The 22,592-nt window shown below is 45.6% G+C and overlaps 1 protein-coding gene and 1 non-coding gene across 42 annotated transcripts in view; one reads left to right on the top strand and one right to left on the bottom strand.

Annotated features, from left to right (window-relative positions):
- Nucleotides 1–22,592, top strand: part of clasp1a (cytoplasmic linker associated protein 1a) — a 414,750-nt gene that overhangs the window by 80,651 nt on the left and 311,507 nt on the right. For all 41 annotated transcript variants that reach the window (XM_072470321.1, XM_072470304.1, XM_072470277.1 and 38 more), the window contains exons 3-6: nt 19,576–19,654; nt 20,160–20,263; nt 20,872–20,963; nt 21,070–21,145. In XM_072470321.1, the coding sequence (XP_072326422.1) occupies nt 19,576–19,654; nt 20,160–20,263; nt 20,872–20,963; nt 21,070–21,145 (351 nt within the window). The remainder of the gene's footprint in view (nt 1–19,575; nt 19,655–20,159; nt 20,264–20,871; nt 20,964–21,069; nt 21,146–22,592) is intronic.
- LOC140408137 (U4atac minor spliceosomal RNA) lies at nt 18,166–18,292 on the bottom strand. Its single transcript, XR_011940054.1, has one exon. It is a non-coding gene; the product is annotated as a U4atac minor spliceosomal RNA (small nuclear RNA).

Raw genomic sequence — 22,592 nt, 5'->3', positions numbered from 1 at the left:
CTCATAAATCCCGCATCGTCCCAGTTTGGGGCATACACGTTAACCAACACGACCTCCATTCCCTCCAGCCTGCCACTCACCATTACATATCTACCTCCGCTATCTGCTACGATGTTCTTTGCTTCAAATGCGACCTGTTTCCCCACCAAAATGGCCACCCCTCTATTCTTTGCGTCCAGTCCTGAGTGGAACACCTGTCCCACCCATCCTTTCCTTAGCCTAACTTGGTCCGCCACCTTTAGGTGCGTCTCTTGGAGCATAACCACGTCTGCCCTTAGTCCTTTCAAATGCGCGAGCACTCGGGCCCTTTTTATCGGTCCGTTCAGGCCTCTCACGTTCCACGTGATCAGCCTCACTAGGGGGCTACCTGCCCCCCTCCCGTGTCGACTAGCCATTACCTTCTCTAGGCCAGTCCCATATCCCGCCTCCGCGCTCCCGCTCGCTCCCCCAGCGTCGCACACCATCCCCGCCCACCCACTCTTTAGCCATTTCCTTTTGGATTTCCGCAGCAGCAACCCAGTTGTCCCCCCCCCCCTTCTCCCTCCCTCCTCCCCTCCCCGCTAGATCTCTTTCTAGCTTGATTGCTCCCCCCATATTACTTCCGTAAGTCAGCTAACTTCAACTGACCCCGGCTACTCCTGCTCACTCCTCGACCCCCCCCATGTGGGGAACTCCCATCCGCCTTGCGCCTGTCTTCCCGCCTTATTCTTTCTGGTGCGGGAACATCCCTTTACCTGACCCGCCTCTTATGGCGCAGCTCCCTTTCCCCTCCCCCTCCCCTTCCCCATTCTCCAACTATGTCCCGTCTTTCCCCCCTCACCGGCGCCCACATTTCCCCAATGTCTCCCCCCTTCCCTGTTTACTTCTCAATTAACTTCCACCGTAACATTAACAATAACATTTCCTGCAGCATCAGTCCCTCAGTTCCGATCCAATTTCTCTTCTTTGATGAAGGTCCATGCTTCCTCCGCCGTCTCGAAATAATGGTGTCTCTCCTGATACGTGACCCATAGTCTTGCCGGCTGCAGCATCCCGAACTTCACCTTCCTTTTATGCAACACCTCTTTGGCTCGGTTGAAGCTCGCCCTCCTTCTCGCCACCTCCGCACTCCAATCCTGGTATACCCGTACCACTGCATTCTCCCATCTGCTACTCCGCACCTTTTTAGCCCATCTCAGGACCTCTTCTCTATCCTTAAGGCGGTAAAATCGCACGATTATCGCCCTGGGTGGTTCCCCCGCTTTTGGTCTTCTCGCCGGAATCCGATTTGCCCACTCCACCTCCAAGGGGCCCGTAGGGGCCTCAGCACCCATCAGTGAGCTCAGCATCGTACTTGCGTACGCTCCACAGTCCACTCCTTCCACACCCTCAGGGAGACCCAGTATCCGAAGGTTCTTCCTTCGCGCTCCATTTTCTAGGGCTTCGATCCTTTCAGTACACTTTTTATGAAGTGCCTCGTGCGTCTGTGTCTTAACCGCCAGGCCCAGGATCTCGTCCTCAATATCTGTCACCTTCTGCTCCACCACACGGAGCTCTGTCTCCTGGGTCTTTAATGTCTCCTTGAGCCCCTCAATTGCCTGTAGCAACGGGGTCAGCACCTCCCTCTTCAGCAGCTCCACGCACCGTCTCACAATTTCATGCTCAGGCCCCCATGTCGCCTGCGCTTTCTCCGCCGCCATCTTGTACTTCTCTCTTTCTGACCCTTTGGTCGACGATTCCTCGCGCTGCAGCCGCCGCCGCCGGTTTTTTCCTCCTTCGTTTGGGGGGGGACTCCCTTCTCACACGCCCCACACCGGGTTGCGTCGTCGAAAAATTCCCCGTTGGGGCTCTTAAAAGAGCCCGAAGGTCCGTCGGAGCTGGAGCCGCCGAAGCGTGCGGCTAGCTAGGCATCACCGCAACCGGAAGTCCCTTCAGTGGCCTTGATGAGGTCTTTTCACAGTTGTTCCCTCTGCTGCTAGAATTCACCTTTGATACAGGCCCTCAGGTCAGCTTGCAGCTTTAAGCTTGCCCTTCCCCCGCCTGCATGCTGGAAGAGGCCCTGTTTATCCTGTAGTTGCAGCCAAATCTTTCACTGTTTCTGCGTGTGTCTGGCAACCAAGAGACATACCCTTCCTGGGGGACACTGTCGGGGGAATATTGCCGCCTTCTTCCCACACCGGGAAATGTCAAACAAATGCCGTGGGGGCCCTGTAAAAGAGCCCAAAAGTCCGTTCCAAGCAGGAGCTGCCGAATGTGCGACCTAGCTCTGCATAGCCGCACCCGGAAGTCTCACAAGGTGACCAATACTTGACATTAAAAAAAAATTTTTTTTAAGAGTACCCAATTATTATTTTTTTTTCCAATTGAGAGGCAAATTAACATGCCAATCCACCTAACCTGCACATCTTTGGGTTGTGGGGTGAAACCCACATAGAACATTACAGCGCAGTACAGGCCCTTCGGCCCTCGATGTTGCGCCGACCTGTGAAACCACTCTAAAGCCCATTACACTATTCCCTTATCGTCCATATGTCTATCCAATGACCATTTGAATGCCCTTCGTGTTGGCGAGTCCACTACTGTTGCAGGCAGGGCATTCCACACCCTAACTACTCTCTGAGTAAAGAACCTACCTCTGACATCTGTCTTAGATCTATCTCCCCTCAATTTAAAGCTATGTCCCCTCGTGCTAAACATCACCATCCGAGGAAAAAGGCTCTCACTGTCCACCCTATCCAATCCTCTGATCATCTTGTAAGTCACCTCTTAACCTTCTTCCCTCTAACGAAAACAGCCTCAAGTCCCTCAGCCTTTCCTCATAAGATCTTCCCTCCATACCAGGCAACATTCTGGTAAATCTCCTCTGCACCCTTTCCAATGCTTCCACATCCTTCCTATAATGCGACGACCAGAATTGCACGCAATACTCCAAATGCGGCCGCACCAGAGTTTTGTGCAGCTGCAACATGACCTCATGGCTCCGAAACTCAATCCCTCTACCAATAAAAGCTAACACACCGTACGCCTTTTTAACAACCCTCTCAACCTGGGTGGCAACTTTCAGGGATCTATGTACATGGACACCGAGATCTCTCTGCTCATCCACACTGCCAAGAATCTTACCATTAGCCCAGTACTCTGTCTTCCTGTTATTCCTTCCAAAATGAATCACCTCACACTTTTCTGCATTAAACTCCATTTGCCACCTCTCAGCCCAGCGCTGCAGCTTATCTATGTCCCTCTGTAACTCGTAATATCCTTCCGCACTGTCCACAACTCCACCGACTTTAGTATCATCTGCAAATTTACTCACCCATCCTTCTACGCCCTCCTCCAGGTCATTTATAAAAATGACAAACAGCAGTGTCCCCAAAACAGATCCTTGTGGGTACACCACTAGTAACTGGACTCCAGTCTGAACATTTCCCATCAACCACCACCCTTTGTCTTCTTCCAGCTAGCCAATTTCTGATCCAAACTGCTAAATCACCCTGAATCCCATGCCTCCATATTTTCTGCTGTAGCCTACCATGCGGAACCTTATCAAACGCTTTACTGAAATACATATACACCACATCAACTGCTTTACCCTCATTCACCTGTTTGGTCACCTTCTCAAAGAACTCAATGAGGTTTGTGAGGCACGACCTACCCTTCACAAAACCGTGTTGACTATCTCTAATCAAATGATTCCTTTCCAGCTGATTATACATCCTATCTCTTATAAACCTTTCCAAGACTTTGCCCACAACAGAAGTAAGGCTCACTGGTCTATAGTTACCTGGGTTGTCTCTACTCCCCTTCTTGAACAAGGGGACAACATTTGCTATCCTCCAGTCTTCTGGCACTATTCCTGTAGACAAAGATGACTTAAATATCAAAGCCAAAGGCTCAGCAATCTCCTGCCTAGCATCCCAGAGAATCCTAGGATAAATCCCATCCGGCCCAGGGGACCTATCTATTGTTACACTTTCCAGAATTGCTAACACCTCCTCCTTATGAACCTCAAGCCCTTCTAGTCCAGTAGCCTGAATCTCCGTATTCTCCTCGACAACATTGTCTTTTTCCTGTGTGAATACTGATGAAAAATATTCATTTAGCACCTCTCCTATCTCCTCGGACTCCAAGCACAACTTCCCACTACTGTCCTTGACTGGCCCTACTCTTACCCTAGTCATTCGTTTATTCCTGACATATCTATAGAAAGCTTTAGGGTTATCCTTGATCCTACCTGCCAAAGACTTCTCATGTCCCCTCCTGGCTCTTCTTAGCTCTCTCTTTAGGTCCTTCCTAGCTAACTTGTAACTCTTGAGCGCCCTAACTGAACCTTCATGTCTCATCTTTGCCGCCTTCTTCCTCTTGACAAGTGTTTCGACTGCTTTAGTAAACCACGGTTCCCTTGCTCGACCACTTCCTCCCTGCCTGACAGGTACATACTGATCACGGACACGCAGTAGCTGTTCCTTGAACAAGCTCCACATTTCCATTGTGCCCATCCCCTGCAGTTTTCCTCTCCATCTGATGCATCCTAAGTCATGCCTCATCGCATCATATTTGCCTTTCCCCCCAGATATAACTCTTGCCCTGCGGTATATACCTATCCCTTTCCATCACTAAAGTAAACGTAATCGAATTGTGGTCACTATCACCAAAGTGCTCACCTACCTCCAAATCTAACACCTGTCCAGTGGTTCATTACCCAGTACCAATTCCAATATGGCCTCGCCTCTCGTTGGCCTATCTACATAATGTGTCAGGAAATCCTCCTGCACACATTGGACAAAAATGGACCCATCTAAAGTACTCTAACTATAGCGTTTCCAGTCAATATTTGGAAAGTTGAAGTCCCCCATAATAACTACCCTGTTGCTTTCGCTCCTATCCAGAATCATCTTTGCAATCCTTTTCTATACATCTCTTGGAACTTTTTGGAGGCCTATAGAAAACCCCTAACAGGGTGACCTCTCCTTTCCTGTTTCTAACCTCATCCCATACTACCTCAGTAGACGAGTCCTCATCAAACGTCCTTTCTACCACCGTAATGCTGTCCTTGACTAACAATGCCACCCCTCCCCCTCTTTTACCACCTTCCCTGAGCTTACTGAAATATTTAAACCCCGGCACCTGCAACAACCATTCCTGTCCCTGCTCTATCCATGTCTCCGAAATGGCCACAACATCGAAGTCCCAGGTACCAACCCATGCCGCAAGTTCACCCACATTATTCCGGATGCTCCTGGCATTGAAGAAGACACACCTTAAACCACCTTCCTGCCTGCCGGTACACTCCTGCAACTTTGAAACCTTACTCATGACCTCACTACTCTCAACCTCCTGTATACCGGAGCGACAATTCAGGTTCCAAAGCCCCTGCTGCCCCCCCCCCCCCCTCTGGTCCAGGTGTAGACCATCCCGTTTGTAGAGGTTCCACCGACCCCAGAATGAGCCCCAATTATCCAGAAATCTGAAACCCTCCTTCCTGCCATCCCTGTCGCCATGTGTTCAACTCCTCTCTCTCCCTATTCCTCATGTCGCTGGCATGGGTAACAACCCAGAGATAATAACTCTGTTTGTCCTAGACCTAAGATTCCACCCTTGCTCCCTGAATTCCTGCTTTACATCCCTATCCCTTTTCCTACCTATGTCGTTGGTACCTATGTGGACCACGACTTGGGGCTGCTCCCCCTCCCCCTTAAGGATCCCGAAAACACGATCCGAGACATCGCGCACCCTGGCACCTGGGAGGCAACACACCAACCGCGAGTGTCTCTTGTTCCCACAGAATCTCCTATCTATCCCCCTAACTATGGAGTCTCCAATGACTAATGCTCTACTCCTCTCCCCCCTTCCCTTCTGAGCAATAGGGACAGACTCTGTGCCAGAGACCTGTACCCCATGGCTTACCCCTGGTAAGTCTCTCTCTTTCCCCCCCCCCCCCCTACAACAGTATCCAAAGCGGTATACTTGTTACTAAGGGGAACAACCACAGGGGATCCCTGTACTGACTGCTTCCTCCCAGCCCCAGACATGGGGAGAATGTACAAACGTCTCCCAGACAGTGACCCAGTGACAGGGTTTGAACCTGGGTCCTCAGTGCAGCAGTCCCAGTGCTAACCACTGCAACACATGCTGCCCATAATACTCTACGTTTAAGGAAAGGCAAAAGAAGGTAGTGTCATACTGCTCGACATTGTGCACTCAAAGCAGCACTAAGAGAGCCCTATTTGTCTGAACAATAAAGGATTCAAGCTTCTGAAAGCCAGTTTAAGCTAGCTGGTGGCTTCTCCTGTCTGGTACGTAAAATATTATTGAGTTATGTCTAAAGAAAATGAAGACTGGTGGAGACCAGACAGCAAGCCCATGGAACACTGAGACAGGAAAGCAGGCCCATGGAACACTGTACCCCTTATTGGATCAATGAGCAAAGAATGAGATCATGGAATCATAGACTTTACAGTGCAGAAGGAGGCCATTTGGCCCATCAAGTCTACACTGGCCCCTGAAAGAGCACCCCACCCCCACAACCCGGCAACCCCCATCCAACTTTTGGACTCTACGGGGTAATTTAGCGACCAATCCACCTAACCCGCACTTTGGAGCACCCGGGTGTCTGTCTGTTTCCTCCGGAGGAAACAGACAGACACTGGGAGAATGTGCAGACTCCGCACAGACAGTGACCCAAGCCAGGAATCAAACCTGGGTCCCTGGTGCTGTGAAGCAACATGCTAACCATTGTGCTACCATGAGATGGATGTTAGTAGAGGACCTGAGGATGAAGGATAGAAATGTTTACCACTCAGAATGAAACTATTCAGCCCAGTTTTTAACCTTCAGCAGACAAAAAAAATCCACTTTTGGGTGGGTTTGGCAGGGTGTTTCTTGGCAGCTGTAGCGTCGAGATGCACTGGCACTTTGCTGGGTTTTTTGACCTGAGTTGTTTTTTCCCTGCCGTGGTCACACTTGTGCCCCCCCCCCCCCCCCCTCTCTCAGCTTGACTCCTGGCAGTACTAATCTGGCACAAGGGCACGTTGGCACTGAAAGCCTGGCACCCTGGGAGTGCTATGGGTACTGCCCTGGCCTGTTCCTGATCATCTGGGGGTATCTAATGCCCTGCGAGACCCCCGCCCCTCCAAAAAATAAAGGTGCTATCACACCTGGTCCACGTTAATGGAAACCAGTCGCTAAAGGCCCTGGCAAGATCTCACTGGCTTGGCCGTTGACTCCCTGGAGCTGGGCGAAAGTGGTGTCCGGGTATTTAAAAAATCTAATGGCTCATTTAAATATACAGATCTGGGTTTCGCCCAGCGTGTTGGGTGACTTGTGATCAGCATTGGGGCTCAACTAAGATTCACTGGCACGCCCGGATCTCCACCAGGTGCAATGCAGTCGTTGAATCACGACCATAATCTTGATATCACACTTGCTCCCCTATAACTCTGTATCTTATAACTGGAATAAGACATTTCGCCTCTCAAGCTGATATGCAGCCCAACTTCCTTTACCCCTTATCTCTTAATACCTTTTTGGTTAACAAAAATATATCCATCTCTAATTTAAAATTAACTATTAATCTATGTTCGGTTGTCGTTTCCAGAAGATTTTCCAAAATACTATCACCCGTTGGAAATGAAAGGGTTTCCTGATTTCACTGTTGAAATATCTGGCTTGATGTTTAGGCTCATGTTCCCTCGTCTTAAATTCCCTAAAGGGTGAAAATAGTTTGTCCCTATCTACTCTATCTGTTCTCCTTGCTATCCTGAAAACTTCAATTAAATCACTCCTTAATCATTAAAATTTCAAGGAATTCAATCCAAGTTGTGTCATCTCTCCTTGTAATTTAATCCTTGAAGTGCAGGGTACCATTCTCCAAATCTATGTTGTTCTCTGTCCGGTGCATCTTTCCTAATTTATGGTGCACAGAACTGCTTGCAATACTTCCATCGCCATCTACCTGGGGCTTGTATAACTGTAGCCTGACCTATAACTTTTAAATTCTTGTCCTCTCGGTATAGTGTGGGGACTAGGGGATTGCAGTGTTAATGTAAGCCTACTTGTAATAATAATAAAGATGATTATCAAAAGGCTAGAGTGTCCTTGGTCTTTGATTATTTTCTGTAACCTCTCATGCCATTTTAGTAATCTATGTACAAAGACCCACAAGTCTTTTGGTCCTCCCGTGTACCCTGGGATAGTACCCCGTTCTATCCTTTATTGGTCCAAGGTGGATGACTTCTCCTTTGTCTATATTTAAATCCATTTGCCATGTTGGCTACTCAATTTTATGCTTTCATCTACACTGTTTACAGTGTCACTTATCTTTGGCTTTCTAACCCATCATCAAAGCCGTGAAAAAGTACGGTGAATAGTTGAGGCCTCAACATGGAACCTTGTAGGATGCCACCTGTCACATTCTGCTGCTTGGAGTACCTGGCCATTATCTCTGTTCTTGTCTCTTGCCACTCTGAAAATCTCCTGTTGGTAATTTGCCTATAATTCTATGAGTTTTAACTTCAGTTAACAGCCTCTTTTAGCGGTATTTATTTTTCAATCCAATGCTGTTTGGAAACCTATATAAATGACATTTATAGACATTCTATATGTTCTATATAATCTATACATTCTTTGTCCACTACTTCAGTCACCTCTTCCAAAAATTCAGTTAAAATTGTATTCAACGGCATCTATAACGTCTCATGGAGCTGAGGATCCGGGTTTGATCCAAACCCCGGGTCACTGTCCGTGTGGAGTTTGTACATTCTCCCTGTGTCTGCGTGGGTCTCACCCCCACACCCAAATGTGCAAGGCGGGTGGATTGGCCATGCTAAATTGCCCCTTGGAAAAGAACAAAATTAATTGGAAGGTCTGTACCATCATCTTGGATACTATGTTCCTTCTGGCCTGTGTCTCAGATACTCATTGGCTACTTCTGGTGGGTCTGCCCTGTTGGGACAGGCTGTACAGGGATAGTGATCAAGTTGTTTTGGACATTGGCTGTAAAGTGTGATCGCATGTCAGGCTGTTGCTTAATTCGTTTATGGGACTCCTCTCCCAATTTTGAAACAGATCCTTGAATTTTGTAAGGAGGACTTTGGACAGTAAACTGGGCAGAGGCAGAGGGTGCTTTTGCCTTGTCTGGTATCTGTGTTAATGCAAGACTGTGGGCATGATCCAACGAAAATCTCTTTCTGGGCAGCATTAGCAGGGTCATTCCTGGCTCTGTAGCGGTGAGAATGAATCAAATGGCCCTTTGAGGCCATACTGAGTCGCATTTCCTGCACTGAGGAGCTCCACCTGTTGGTGTCCTTGAGGCCCCCCCCTCCCCCTCCCTCACCCGGTGGCATGGCTGGGGTCTCCTTGGCAAGACCGGTTAGATCTGGTGTAGGCACAGTTAAGTGAGCAGATAAGCTCACTTAACTATGCAAGTCTGGATTCTGCCGATCTAAATAGATCTCACGGGATGTAATGACCGCCGGAAATCCCGGAAGAGACTTCACGCGAGAACTACTGGCTGTGTCCCGTCCTGTTTCCGGTGGGACATGACCGGTATATCGCGCCCTCTTTGTTTGGTTCTATTCTTTTTTGACTTTCCTGCAGCAGTTTTGTTTTTAATTCCAGACTCATTAACTAACTTTCAATTCCAACAACTGCCAGGATGATTTGAATTATTGTTCCCAGATGATTAGTCAGGGCTTCTGGATTACTAATCCACTAATGTTACTGCGCCACAATTCCATTCCAGTTGATCGACAATTAACCATCACTGATGGGTAGTTTCTGCGAATCAACCTTTTAAAACAACTAGCAACTGCTACAATGCCGATTTGGTTCCTCAAAAAGACACACATGACATCCTTTGACACTAGCAAATATCTCTCTCTTCATCCTTCTCGACCTGACTGCAGCCGTTGAAACAATTCACCATCTTCCTCCAACATGTCTTTATTGCCGCCCAGTTGGGTGCGACTGCATTTGCCTGGTTACCATGCTTGGCCAGGGAATTGCCTGCGACTACTTCTGTTCCTACTCCACACCCATTACCTCTGCTGTTGCCAAGGACCAAAGATTTGTCCTTGACCCCCCCCCCCCCCCCGCCTTTCTGTTCCTCGTCTAGATATTGCCCGTTTGCAGTATCATCTGGAAAAAGTGCCATTTTCTACCCAACTCGCCACCATCTCTCTCGACCCCATCACTTTAAATTGTCAGATTGCTCTGACATCCAGTGCAGGATGAATATAGATTTCCTACCAAATAAAATTGGAAGTTTGTGGTCCCTGCAACCAAATCCTATCTCCAGTTACCGACTCCATCCCTCTCCCTTGTCTGACACTGAGCCATGTGCACCCCCTGGGGTGTCTTGCTATGTGTGGGAAAGGCACTGCGGGCATCCTCTGTTTAAAATGCGTTTTAATTGCTCACTTTTGTGTTAACGTGGTTAGTAAATTAGTGAAGTTCTCCAAATAGCACTGCCTTCATTTTCATTATCGCAAGGTTTAAAATAAAAAATTTTTTATTAAGGTTTTCATAAAATATCAATAACAAAATGAAAAAGGAACCCAACAGGGTTAAGTACAAAACACAATCTAGAAAAGCAACCCCCCCCCCCCCTTCCCCCCTGTACATAAATAGTAAATTAACATTAACACCCCGGCTTAACACAACTGGTATATACACCCTCCTGGATCCTCCAGTGTGAATAACAGAAACAAAAATAAAGTAAACCCCCCCCCCCCCCCCCCGCCCGAGTTGCTGCTGCCATTGACCAATGTCTACCGTTCTGCCAGGAAGTCTAAGAACGGTTGCCACTGCCTAAAGAACCCTTGTACCGACCCACTCAAGGCGAATTTCACCCTCTTCAATTTCATGAACCCCGCCATAGCACTGATCCAGGATTCCACGCTTGGGGGCCTCGCATCCTTCCACTGAAGAAGAATCCTTCGCCGGGCTACCAGGGACGCAAAGGCCAGAATACCGGCCTCTTTCGCATCCTGCACTCCCGGCTCCTCTGCCACCCCAAATATTGCGAGCCCCCAGCCCGTTTTGACCCTGGATCCTACCACCCTCGACACCGTCCTCGCTACGCTCTTCCAAAATTCCTCCAGCGCTGGGCATGCCCAGAACATATGGGTGTGATTTGCTGGGCTCCCTGAGCACCTAACACCTGTCCTCACCCCCAAAACACCGGCTCATCCTTGTCCCGGTCATGTGTGCCCTGTGCAGCACCTTAAACTGTATGAGGCTGAGCCTCGCGCACGATGAAGAAGAGTTCACCCTCCCCAGGGCATCTGCCCGCGTCCCTTCCTCGATCTCTTCTCCCAACTCCTCCTCCCACTTACCTTTTACCTCCACCACCGAGGCCTCCTCCTCCTCCTGCATCACCTGGTAAGTTTCCGAGATCTTCCCCACTCCCACCTACCCCACCCGAGAGCACCCTGTCCTGTACTGTGTGTGGCAGTAGCCGCGGGAATTCCACCACCTGCCGTCTGGCAAACGCCCTTACCTGTAAGTATCTGAAGGTGTTCCCCGGGGGGAGCCCGTACTTCTTTTCCAGCTCACCCAGGCTCGCGAACTTCCCGTTCACAAACAGGTCCCCCAACTTTCGTATCCCTGCCCATTGCCACCCCGAAAACCCTCCACCTGTTCTTCCTGGGGCGAACCGGTGGTTCCCCCATATTGGGGTCCATCATGCCGAGGCCCCCCCCCATGCTGCCTCCACTGCCCCCAAATTGTGAGGGCAGCCACCACCACTGGGCTCGTGGTATACCTTCTTGGAGGCAGCGGCGCCGTTGCCAGCGCCCCCAGACTCGCACCCACACGACGCCTCTTCCATGCAGCCCCCTCCACCTCCATCATCCACTTGCACACCCCCGTCGCATTGGCAGCCCAGTAGTACCCACAGACGTGTTTTTGAAAACTCACCACTATTCTTAGAAGTCCTCCTATACCAAAAAGGGCCGACATTCTAAATGGTGATCAGGGATCCTCACTCCCCGACTCCGATGCAAGCTTCAGTGTGTGCTATTCAGGTCAAACTATATTTTCAAGTTATCCCCCGATATAACCCATACCTTCACCGAAGATCTCATCTACTTACCTCTTCGTAGCATTGATCCTGGGTCCCGCATTGCTAAGTAAGTAAAGTAGACTTTGGAATAACCACTGTTTCAGGTTAAAACTTTTAAGTTATTTTATTATTATATCTTTTTTCCTCTTTTTAAAAGATGCAATCACTGTCTTTACAGAAAAGTAAACAGTTCTTGCTTCTGGATCCTTCTGGTTGGTTGAAGGGAGCTTCAAGCCCAACTTGACAATCAATCTTCTTTTTAAAATCTGGTCTTCCTTAGATGTACTTAGCTATTTTAGCTCGGCTGCTCTGCCCTGTCTCTTTCTCATGACCGAGCTGACTGTAATCTGTCTGCGCTTCTCCCCTCTCTCTCTCTCTCTCTCTCTCTCTCTCTCTCTCTCTGAGTTCTGGTTCTGGTTGTTCCTGCTCTGGTCTCTCGGTTTATATTCGCTTTCTAACAAAAGTTTTTATGATATTGTAAAGTAACTCTTATTTTCTTTGATTGTAAAAAGTATCTTTTGATCTAAAACAGTCTAATCCAATGAAGTATTCATTTTGACATGACTTCATCTCATTGATCTGATTACACTGTTTCCTTTGTGGTGTTCAAAATGCTTTGGTTGTAAGAGGGGTTACTTTTAATTCCTGTCATTTCTATAGTTTTATTTTCCAATTGTGTCCTCAGCTCAATTTTGACTTTGGCTTGATATTATGTTTCTCGTAGACTGATAGCCTCCAGTTTTCTTTAATTTACCTGGTATTAGCAACTTTTCACACTAGAATTATCACAAAATTCAACTGAACCTCATCCATTCTTTTCCAGATCCTTACTAAGATAGTTACTTTCAATGAAGGTGTGAGCCTTTGTCTTTGGCTTCATTCAAAATCCTGTTTGTCTTGTTTGCTAAGCCTGCTTGACCAAGGATATCTGCATTTTACAATCCTTCCCTGGCAGCTGCTGTTAACCCTTTGTGGGGTCTTGCCCTGTATCCTATCATGTTTCTCTCAGACCAGATATTGCCAGACTTCCATGTTTCAAATGACATCTTTCCATATTTTCAATAACAGAGGTTGGGCAGCGCCAGTCCCCCCCTATCTCTACTCCGCTCCAGGAACACCCTTCTCACCCTCTGAGTCATTATCGCAAGGTTACAGTGCAAGCTCATTCTTTTTTAAAACATACTGCCTTCACTCACTGCCTTTCCCTCCCTTCCACTCACCACCTTTCCTGGCCTGCTTAGTCCTTTCCGCTCACCACTTCTCTTGAGTTCACTCTCGCTACTTCCCTCTAACAACACTACCATCATCTTGTAACTTCCCTCTCCCACCCACATACTACCTTTCCGCTTGCCGCTTCCCTTTCCCAAGCTCTTGTTACTTCCTGCTCATTGCCTCACTCACAGTGAGGGAGTCAGATGGTAGTGAATGAGTTGGCAGGAGTGAGCGTGAGAGGGGCGGCAAGTGGCAAATGGGAGAGGGAAGAGGTGAACTGGAGAATTGGTGGCCGGTGGAAAGACTGTGGAGGGAAGTTACTAAAAGGATTTTTGAGTCCTGTTGGGTTCAAGGTAGCCAACAGGTTTTTAAAGTCAAAAGATCCAGTATGTACCTCCGCATATTCACTTTTCTTCAGCTGGTTCTGTGGCATTGCATTTTGTACTTCAAGTAAAGAAATCTCTCCTAACTCCTCTCTTAGTAATAACATGTGAATTTTGGTTAAAGCAAACCGCTCACTAGTTCATTCAACATTCTCACTAATGTTCAAACACTCATGGTTCTTCTTTATCAGCACTTCTTTATTGTATTGTAACAAAAGCTCATTTTCCCCTAAAACTCCAAACTGAAGTTTCTTGCGTTCCTCAATCTGTAAATCTGTCCTTCCTCTTTTAGTCTACTCTACTGCATACATTAAAAGTCCCTTGTAAATGCAACAAAAAATCCCAAAACTCTTCACAGGACTCCCATTGGACAGAATTTGACACCAAGCCACAGAAGGAGATTTTAGGACAGTTAACCAAAAGCTTGGTCGGAGGCAGGTTTTAAGGAACTTATTAAAGGAGGAAAGATGTCTTGAAGAGAGATTTCCCAGAGCCAAACTAACTGAAGTCATGATTGCCAATAAGGGCGTGAGAGGCCAGAATTAGAAGAATCTGGGAGGGTTTTATGACTGGGGAGGCTGCAGAAATGAGGGGACATGCCGTGGAAGGATTTGCTAACTGACAAGAATTTAAATGAAGGTATTGGACGAGCCAATATAGGTCTTCAAGCAGAGGTAATGTGTGAATTGAGTTAATGATGGAAGAAGGTGTAGAGTTGGCAAGAGTGCTTTTATGGTCCAAGCTTGGGGTGACCCAGTCTTCACTTCAGAATTTTCAGCCTTTGTTTCTGAAGAAGAAAATCAAATATTATCTGCCCTCCCGAGCATTTTCATTCATGAATCTTTTGTTTCTTGTGTTCTTCCCATGGTCTTAATCAGTTAATCGTTTACCTAATTGAAATCTGTATTCTTACCTTCAATCCTGTTTCTTAACAGATGTCAATCCAACTCTCTGGTAATTGATCCTAGATCCTCTCTGGGAGCCTGTTCCTCAATAGAGATGAGAAGATGGTGGGGTGGGGGAGCATGTAGGGAAAGCTGCAGTCTTCACATCACTGATACAAACAGTATATGAGATGGATATATTATGTATGACTTGAATCCAGAATTGTGTGCGATCCCAGGTTAAACAGTGGGCTTGGGAGACTGCTCTTGGCCCTTGGGACAAACCTGAAACCGAGAAAAAACTACCCCAAGGCCAGGATTCTCAGGGATGCTGATGGTGCGATCTTGATGGAGCGGAGAAAGATGATGTGGTGGAATCATTGATTGGAAGAATAGTATGGGGACGAGACATCAAGTTGTGTGATATTGGCTTCAATTTTGAAAGATGAAATGGCTGTACAGGATAGATAAACTTCACCTGAAGCAAACTAGGGCTTGTATTCCAAGGAATTTATTTTGAGATATGCGCATATATCATGAAATTGAGATTTTTCTTACATTGGATTCAATTTGAAAATGCTGCAGATGTTAATCGTCGACAATTGTCGCTCAATTTAAGTTGACGTCTATTCAGGAGTTCCATAATGTGACTGAACAGGCTGATTCTTGACCCACAGTTCCATGGGCATGTAGCAGGACGTTCCATGAGGCAGTGGGATTCGGGGTGCAGGATGTTTTATTTTCTTTCCTCCTCTGCTGCTGTGCTGCCTACTCATTAAGATTTTGTGACTCAAAATGTGATGCAGCTTGATGGATATGTTCTCACCATTTTAACTGCTGTGCATCAGGGAGAGCTTTAGAGTGTCTTTTGAAGTGTTTTCTTTGACCTCCGGTGGAATGTTAGCCTCTGGAAGTCATATTTTGCTCACATCAAGACTCCGTGCACTCATCCTACAGATTTGGGAGGAAGAGCAGCTCCGCGCCATCCTTTCAGGGATGTGACAGTTGTAATTACCATCAAGAAGGGAGATTAATCACATTGTGGAAACTATCTCTCTTCATAGCAGGGAAAATCCTGACACGCTGTCCTCCATCAGCTACTCAGACATGGCCTTTGTGGCAGACAGATCCAACAAAAAATGTCGAGAATACCAGGAACTCTTTTTGATAAAAGCTAAATTGCTGCAGATGCTGGAATCTGATACAAAAACAGAAAATGCTGGACAATCTGAGCAGGGCTGACAGCATCTGTGGAGAGAGACCGGAGGCAACGTTCAAGGACATGCTGGCTGAGTGGGCAAATACTTGGCAAGTGCAATATAATGTGGGTAAATGTGAGGTTATCCACTTTGGTGCCAAAAACAGGAAGGCAGATTATTATCTGAATGGTGGCAGTTTAGGAAAAGGGGAAGTGCAACGAGATCTGGATGTCATAGAACATAGTACATACAGTGCAGAAGGGGACCATTTGGCCCATCGAGTCTGCACCGACTCACTTAAGCCTTCACTTCCACCCTATACCCGTAACCCAATAACCCCTCCTAATGGTCAAGGTGGAAGAGTCGCTGAAGGTCGGCATTCAGGTGCAGCAGGCAGTGAGGAAAGCTAATGGCATGCTGGTCTTCATAGCGAGAGGATTTAAGTATAGGAGTAGGGCTGTCTTGGGATATCTTACTGCAGTTATACAAGGCCTTGATGAGGCCATACCTTGAGTATTATTTGCAGTTGTGGTCTCCTAGTTTGAGGAAGGACATTCTTGCTATTGAGGGTGGCCAGCGAAGATTCACCAGACTAAATTTTAAAAATAATAATCATCTTTTATTATTGTCACGAGTAGGCTTACATTAATCTGCAGCACGGTAGCATTGTGGATAGCACAATTGCTTCACAGCTCCAGGGTCCCAAGTTCGATTCTGGCTTGGGTCACTGTCTGTGCGGAGTCTGCACATCCTCCCCGTGTGTACGTGGGTTTCCTCCGGGTGCTCCGGTTTCCTCCCACAGTCCAAAGATGTGCAGGTTAGGTGGATTGGCCATGATAAATTGCCCGTAGTGCCCAAAATTGCCCTTCGTGTTGGGTGGGGTTACTGAGTTATGGGGATAGGGTGGAGGTGTTGGCCTTGGGTAGGGTGCTCTTTCCAAGAGCCGGTGCAGACTCGATGGGCCGAATGGCCTCCTTCTGCGCTGTAAATTCTATGATAAACGCTGCAATGATGTTACTGTGAAAATTCCCTAGTTGCCACATTCCCGCGCCAGTTCGGGCACACTGAGGGAGAATTCAGAATGTCCAATTCACCTAACAAGCTTGTCTTTCGGGACTTGTGGGAGGAAACCGGAGATCCCGGAAGAAATCCATGCAGACATGGGGAGAACGTGCAGACTTCCCATAGACAGTGACCCATGTGGGAATCGAACCGGGGACCCTGAAGCTGTGAAGCAATAGTGCTAACCACTGTACCACTCTAGGCACTAATTCCAGGGATGGCATGACTGACATATGAAGAAAGACTGGGTTGCCTGGGCTGGTACTCATTGGAGTTTAGAAGATTGAGAAAGGATCTCATAGCAACACATCCTGATGGGACTGGACAGGCTAGATGTGGTAAGAATGCTCCCGGTGTTGGGGACGTCTGGAACTGGGGGGGTCAAAGCCTAAGAATAAGGGGCAAGTCATTCAGGGCTGAGATGAGGAAGAACTTCTCTCAGAGTTGAGAACTTGTGGAATTCTTGACCACAGAAAGATGTTCGGGCCAGTTTGTTGGATATATTCAAGAGGGAGCTGGATGTGGCCCTTATGCTAAAGGGATCAAGGGGTATAGAGAGAAAGTGGGATACTGAATTTGCACGAACAGCCATGATCATATTGAATGAAGATTTTCATAGAATTTACAATGCAGAAGGAGGCCATTCGACCCATCGAGTCTGGAAAGAGCACCCCGCCTTAAGCTCTTAAGCCCCCGCCTCAACGCTATCCCTGTAACTCAGCAACCCCACCTAACCTTTTATGGACACTAGGGCAATTTGGCAAGTTCAATGCACAGCTTTAGACTGTGGGAGGAAACCCCCACAGACAGGGGGAGAAAGTGCACTGGGAAGAAACCCCCACAGACAGGGGGAGAAAGTGCACTGGGAGGAAACCCCCACAGACAGGGGGAGAAAGTGCAAACTCATCACAGACCCATCACCTGGGGCTGGAATTGAACCCGGGTCCCCCTAGAGCTGTGAGGCAGCCTTTGAAGGGCCAAATTAACTTAAGTCTGCACAGACTTTTGGTTAAAGGTGAGGAGCTCCTCATTGGCATGCCATTTAGAGCAGGCCCAAAAACTGATAAATAAAATGCTTTGAATGAGAACTGAATAGCTCCCATACACTTAAGAAATGATGTGGAGATGCCAGCGTTGGACTGGGGTGAGCACAGTACGAAGTCTTACAACACCAGGTTAAAGTCCAACAGGTTTGTTTCAATGTCACTAGCTTTCGGAGCGCTGCTCCTTCCTCAGGTGAAACTCAGGTGAATGGTTCACCTGAGGAAGGAGCAGCGCTCCGAAAGCTAGTGACATCGAAACAAACCTGTTGGACTTTAACCTGGTGTTGTAAGACTTTATACTACACTTAAGAAAGACATAGAAGTTTAATAAAACCTTGTAAGGGTTCCAAAAATTGCACCATAGCCTAGACAGATGCCTAGGTGATGCGCAAGTGTTGTAATGGTGTTAGCAGTGCTGTTCTCACCATACGTTCATTGAACAGCCACGCAACCCCAAGATAAGGACAGTTGTTGATGTTTGGATGTGTCTAGTAGGTAGGTGAAACAGGAACACCTCTAACATATGGTGACCATTTTGTATCTTTCCTTGGATGGTTTTCAGATTGTAACCATGGTTGTTAACTGCATTATAAAAGTTAATGATGATTTAAATCTCAGTAAAGCACATTCTTCAGGATAAAATAGTTTTTCTAATTACCCATAATACTTTGCACAGCCACCAACTGCTTATACTTGGGAATTGCAATATATTTCTGAAGTTAGCAATCATTGGTGTGCAGTGCATCAATATATTACAACAATTTTTTCTTTGTCTCTAATATGCACATTTGGAATGGCCCAATAATGGTTGGCCTTTGATGTACCAGAGGTTAATCATACATTGATCCATAATAATATGCCACAGATCAGTCAGAATAATTGTTTTTCTCCAATGCGCTGTTTCTGTCTTCAACAATGCTTAATCTCTCTCTCCACCCCCCCCCCCCCTTGCTCTCTCTTTCCCCCTGCCACCCCCCCCCTCTCTCTCTCTCTCTCTCTCTCTCTTTCCCTCCCCCACTCCCAGTCTGCCTCAATATGTGGGAAGACATTTTACCTCTGCAGTTCAAGAAGTAAGCAGCTAGGTGTGTTAAACCTAGAATATTGTACTACTAAGTAGGGCAAAGGCTATACAAATTTGAACGAGCGAAAGACAATTGAGTGTTCACAGTGTGAGTTTATCTGAAAGTCTAATGTTTGGACTAGTGATGTCAGATGGTGTTGATGTGAAGTAGGGTACTCATAGGCTGAGTTTTGATTTGGGTTTTATGACTTTGCCGGCTTTTACGTTTTCCCTGTTCTTCCTTTTGCCAATGTACGAGTTATTAGAATGTTCAAATTGTGGAGACAACCTGCACAGTACAGAAACAGTGTGTCGAGGCCAAGAGTCCAGTGTGATAGGTTGTCGATTATTTTATAACAGAAAAAAAACACTTGATAACCGCGTAATGCCCTTTTTTGGGTCAGTACATTGCTTTGTTTTATCATGCTAATTTCCTAATGGTATCCCCCTCCATTTAATGTGAATTCACAGTTGAATATTTTTGGGATGCATTAGTCTTTCACCAAGCCTTCAGTCACCCACTCCTAATCTCTTCCTTCCTGCTTCTGTGACTGTTTTCCATATTCCTATCTTGAAACACCATGTGACATTCCATATTAAAGTCACTAAATGCGGATATCCTTTCGTTTCTGTAATTTATATTTCTTGTATTTAGCAGCTTTGGTAATATATTTCATGATTTGTTTTTCCAGGTTGCTTTGTTTGGTATTGAAATTTTATCCACCCTCATTACACGTCTTCAGGATCACTTTAAAACGCACGTTGGTACAGGTATGTTTTATTTTTGGTTGATTTCAGTTATTTGTAGATTAGTGAAACAAATGGAATGGGTGACTGTTTATCAAGGTTGTTTTGTAGCTTCTTTTGGATACATCTTCCCTCTCGAGTGGATTTGAAAGAGCACGTGACACCATTTAAAGGCACTGTTCTCCCTGGTCTTCTGGCCAATAATTATCCCTTGTGCAACATCACTGATAATTATAAAGACGTTATCTGATTTGTGCAGCCATGATGTGTAAAATAAATTGTTGCCATATTTCCCTATATTACAACAGTAACTACATTTTAGACATACTTAATTGGCCGAAAAATGCTTTGGGCCATACTGAGGTTATGAAAGATGCTGTTTCGATGCAAGTCTGTCTTCACAGTGTTTGAATGTGCATATATTTCTTAATATAATGTGCTGTGGTGCAGTATTTCATATATATAACATGTATGTGTTTGAATTATTTCAGTTCTGTAAAAATATTTATTTGTTTATGATTTTCCACAGTCCTACCAAGTCTAATAGACAGGCTAGGGGATGCTAAGGATCCAGTGAGAGAACAAGATCAGATTCTCCTGCTGAAGATTATGGAACTGGCTGCTACTCCACAGGTGCATATTTGGGAACAGGAAACCTCCCCCTGCAGTAATACATGGACGGTACCATGTTTGTCACATTTTTAAAAAGAAGAATTCTCTGCCCATGGCTAATGGGGCACGTCGATATTAGATCTATTTCATATGTCATGAATTTAAAAAATATAAATTTAGAGTACCCAATTCATTTTTTCCAATTAAGGGGCAATTTAGCGTGGTAAATTCACCTACCCTGCACATCTTTCGGTTGTGGGGGTGAAACCCACGCAAACACGGGGAGAATGTGCAAACTCCACACGGACAGTGACCCAGAGCCAGGATCGAACTTGGGACCTCTGTGCCGTGAGGCAGCAGTGCTAACCACCGCCACCGTGTTGCCCTTATGTGATGAATTTATAATTTGGGGAATTATTTTATTGTCCACAGCATTTATTTTAATGGCTTAGTTTTCTTCGGGCAGTGATTTATTGAAGCAAACCATCCCTAGCAGCTGAGGAGAGTAAACTAACTTTCTTAACATATTGGTGGTTGTTTTGAGCTTCTATGGGTGCTAAAACATAAGAGCTTATCCAGCTATCACTTTTACAAGTTAATAATGGAAAATTATGATCCTTTTCCTGCAGTATGTCTGGGAACGAATGCTAGGAGGATTTAAACACAAGAATTTTCGAACCAGAGAAGGGATTTGTCTTTGCCTTATTAGCACATTAAATTCGTAAGTTTAAAAAGAAAGCTCCTCCAGTTCTTGATTTTTCATTTTAGTACTGAGAAATACTATTCTGCAAGTGCAAAATTTAAAATTTGTCTTTCTTCTTTTCCAGTTATGGAGCTCACAGTTTAACTCTAAGCAAAATTGTACCCCATATCTGTAATTTATTAGGAGATCCAAACAGTCAGGTAAGTAGTCAAATTGTTTAACAACAGAATGGTTCGCGTCTGATTTCAGTCTCTGATGTGTGGTTACAAATCTGTGAATTACAAAAGCCAGTTGTCAAAACTTAATGTCTGCATTATATATTTTTGAAGGGTTGCCTCTGAGCCAGACGAGATAGCCGAGCACTGGCATTTGACATGAATTCCTTCTCGGTCGATAATGAAAGATTGATGCATTGAATAGGTTGGGCCTGTACTCATTGGAGTTTAGACGAATGAGATGCTTGGCCGTTGAGTATGTTCAATGCTGCGATAGATTTTTAATCAGTAAGGGAATTGAGGGTTATGGTGATAAGGCGGGAAAGTGGAGTTAAGGATTATCATATCCGATCAGTCATGATCTCATTGAACAGTGGAGCAGACTCGATGGATCAAATGGCTTACTTCTGTTCGCGTATCTTATGTTCTATGCTGATTTTTGTTAAATTAACCTATTCAGTTCCTGTGACTTAAACTGCTTGTTTTGACAGAGCCATCTTTTGGTTAATGGTGATATTGCAGTTTCAGCACACTGCCATCTGTAGGATCGTAGAATAATTCTGCATTTACAATGCTCTTTGGAGCTTGCTTTGGTATTGTGGCGAAGGGCCGTTTGGCATATTTACTTTCTATTTGTTGGTTGGAAAAAAATTTCAGTTGGAAACCAGAAGTCCTATGTAAGAAATATATTTATATCTGACAGACTAGCTTTTATGATGTGCTGTAATTCCTAGGTTCAATTTAAGTTGATGTCTAATGTGCAATAGAAATTATATGCTGATGTGTTGCTTTTTAAGTTGCACTGTTGTGTTCAAGTAGCTTGGGTTAATATACATATATGGGTTGATTTTAATTTCCTAGTCAGCATGCCCTATTCAAAACTTCTGCATCTTCATTCACTGCTGCACATCTATTATATAAATTTGATTACTTTAACAACAGCAATTTTTGAACAAGATCAATAATTAAATGTAATATATCTGCAAATATGAAGTGAAATCCATACTAATAATTCTTCTAATATTGAATGCATTAATTAAAGAGCTGAACCTATTTGAAAAGTTCAGTTTTGAAATTCAGCTCAATAGAACATAAGCAATAGGAGCAGGAGTAGGCAAAATTATCCCTCAAGCCTGTTCTACTATTTGATAAGATCATGGCTGATCATCAATCTCAATTGTTACGGACCCCTGGTCAGATCCCAGCAGTGGCTAAGATACTGGAATGTTTGTAACATTTTTCTAAGACTGTGTGGAAATATCGATTCGTTCCAGGAGTGATTCCATAAGAAATGGGGGTTGGTTATTTTTATAAACGAAAGTTTATTGAAACAAAAAAGCAATATTTCAACTTTTAAACTTCAAACCTAGCAAAAGCAGCTTGCATGTATCTTAAAATTTAAAAAAATTATTTTATTTAAATTTTTCCAATA

Source organism: Scyliorhinus torazame, chromosome 2 (genome assembly GCF_047496885.1).
Source record: "Scyliorhinus torazame isolate Kashiwa2021f chromosome 2, sScyTor2.1, whole genome shotgun sequence".
In the NCBI taxonomy this organism is placed as follows: Eukaryota; Metazoa; Chordata; class Chondrichthyes; order Carcharhiniformes; family Scyliorhinidae; genus Scyliorhinus; species Scyliorhinus torazame.
Note: the sequence above shows the minus strand (reverse complement) of the source record. Positions and strands in the feature narration are given on the sequence as shown.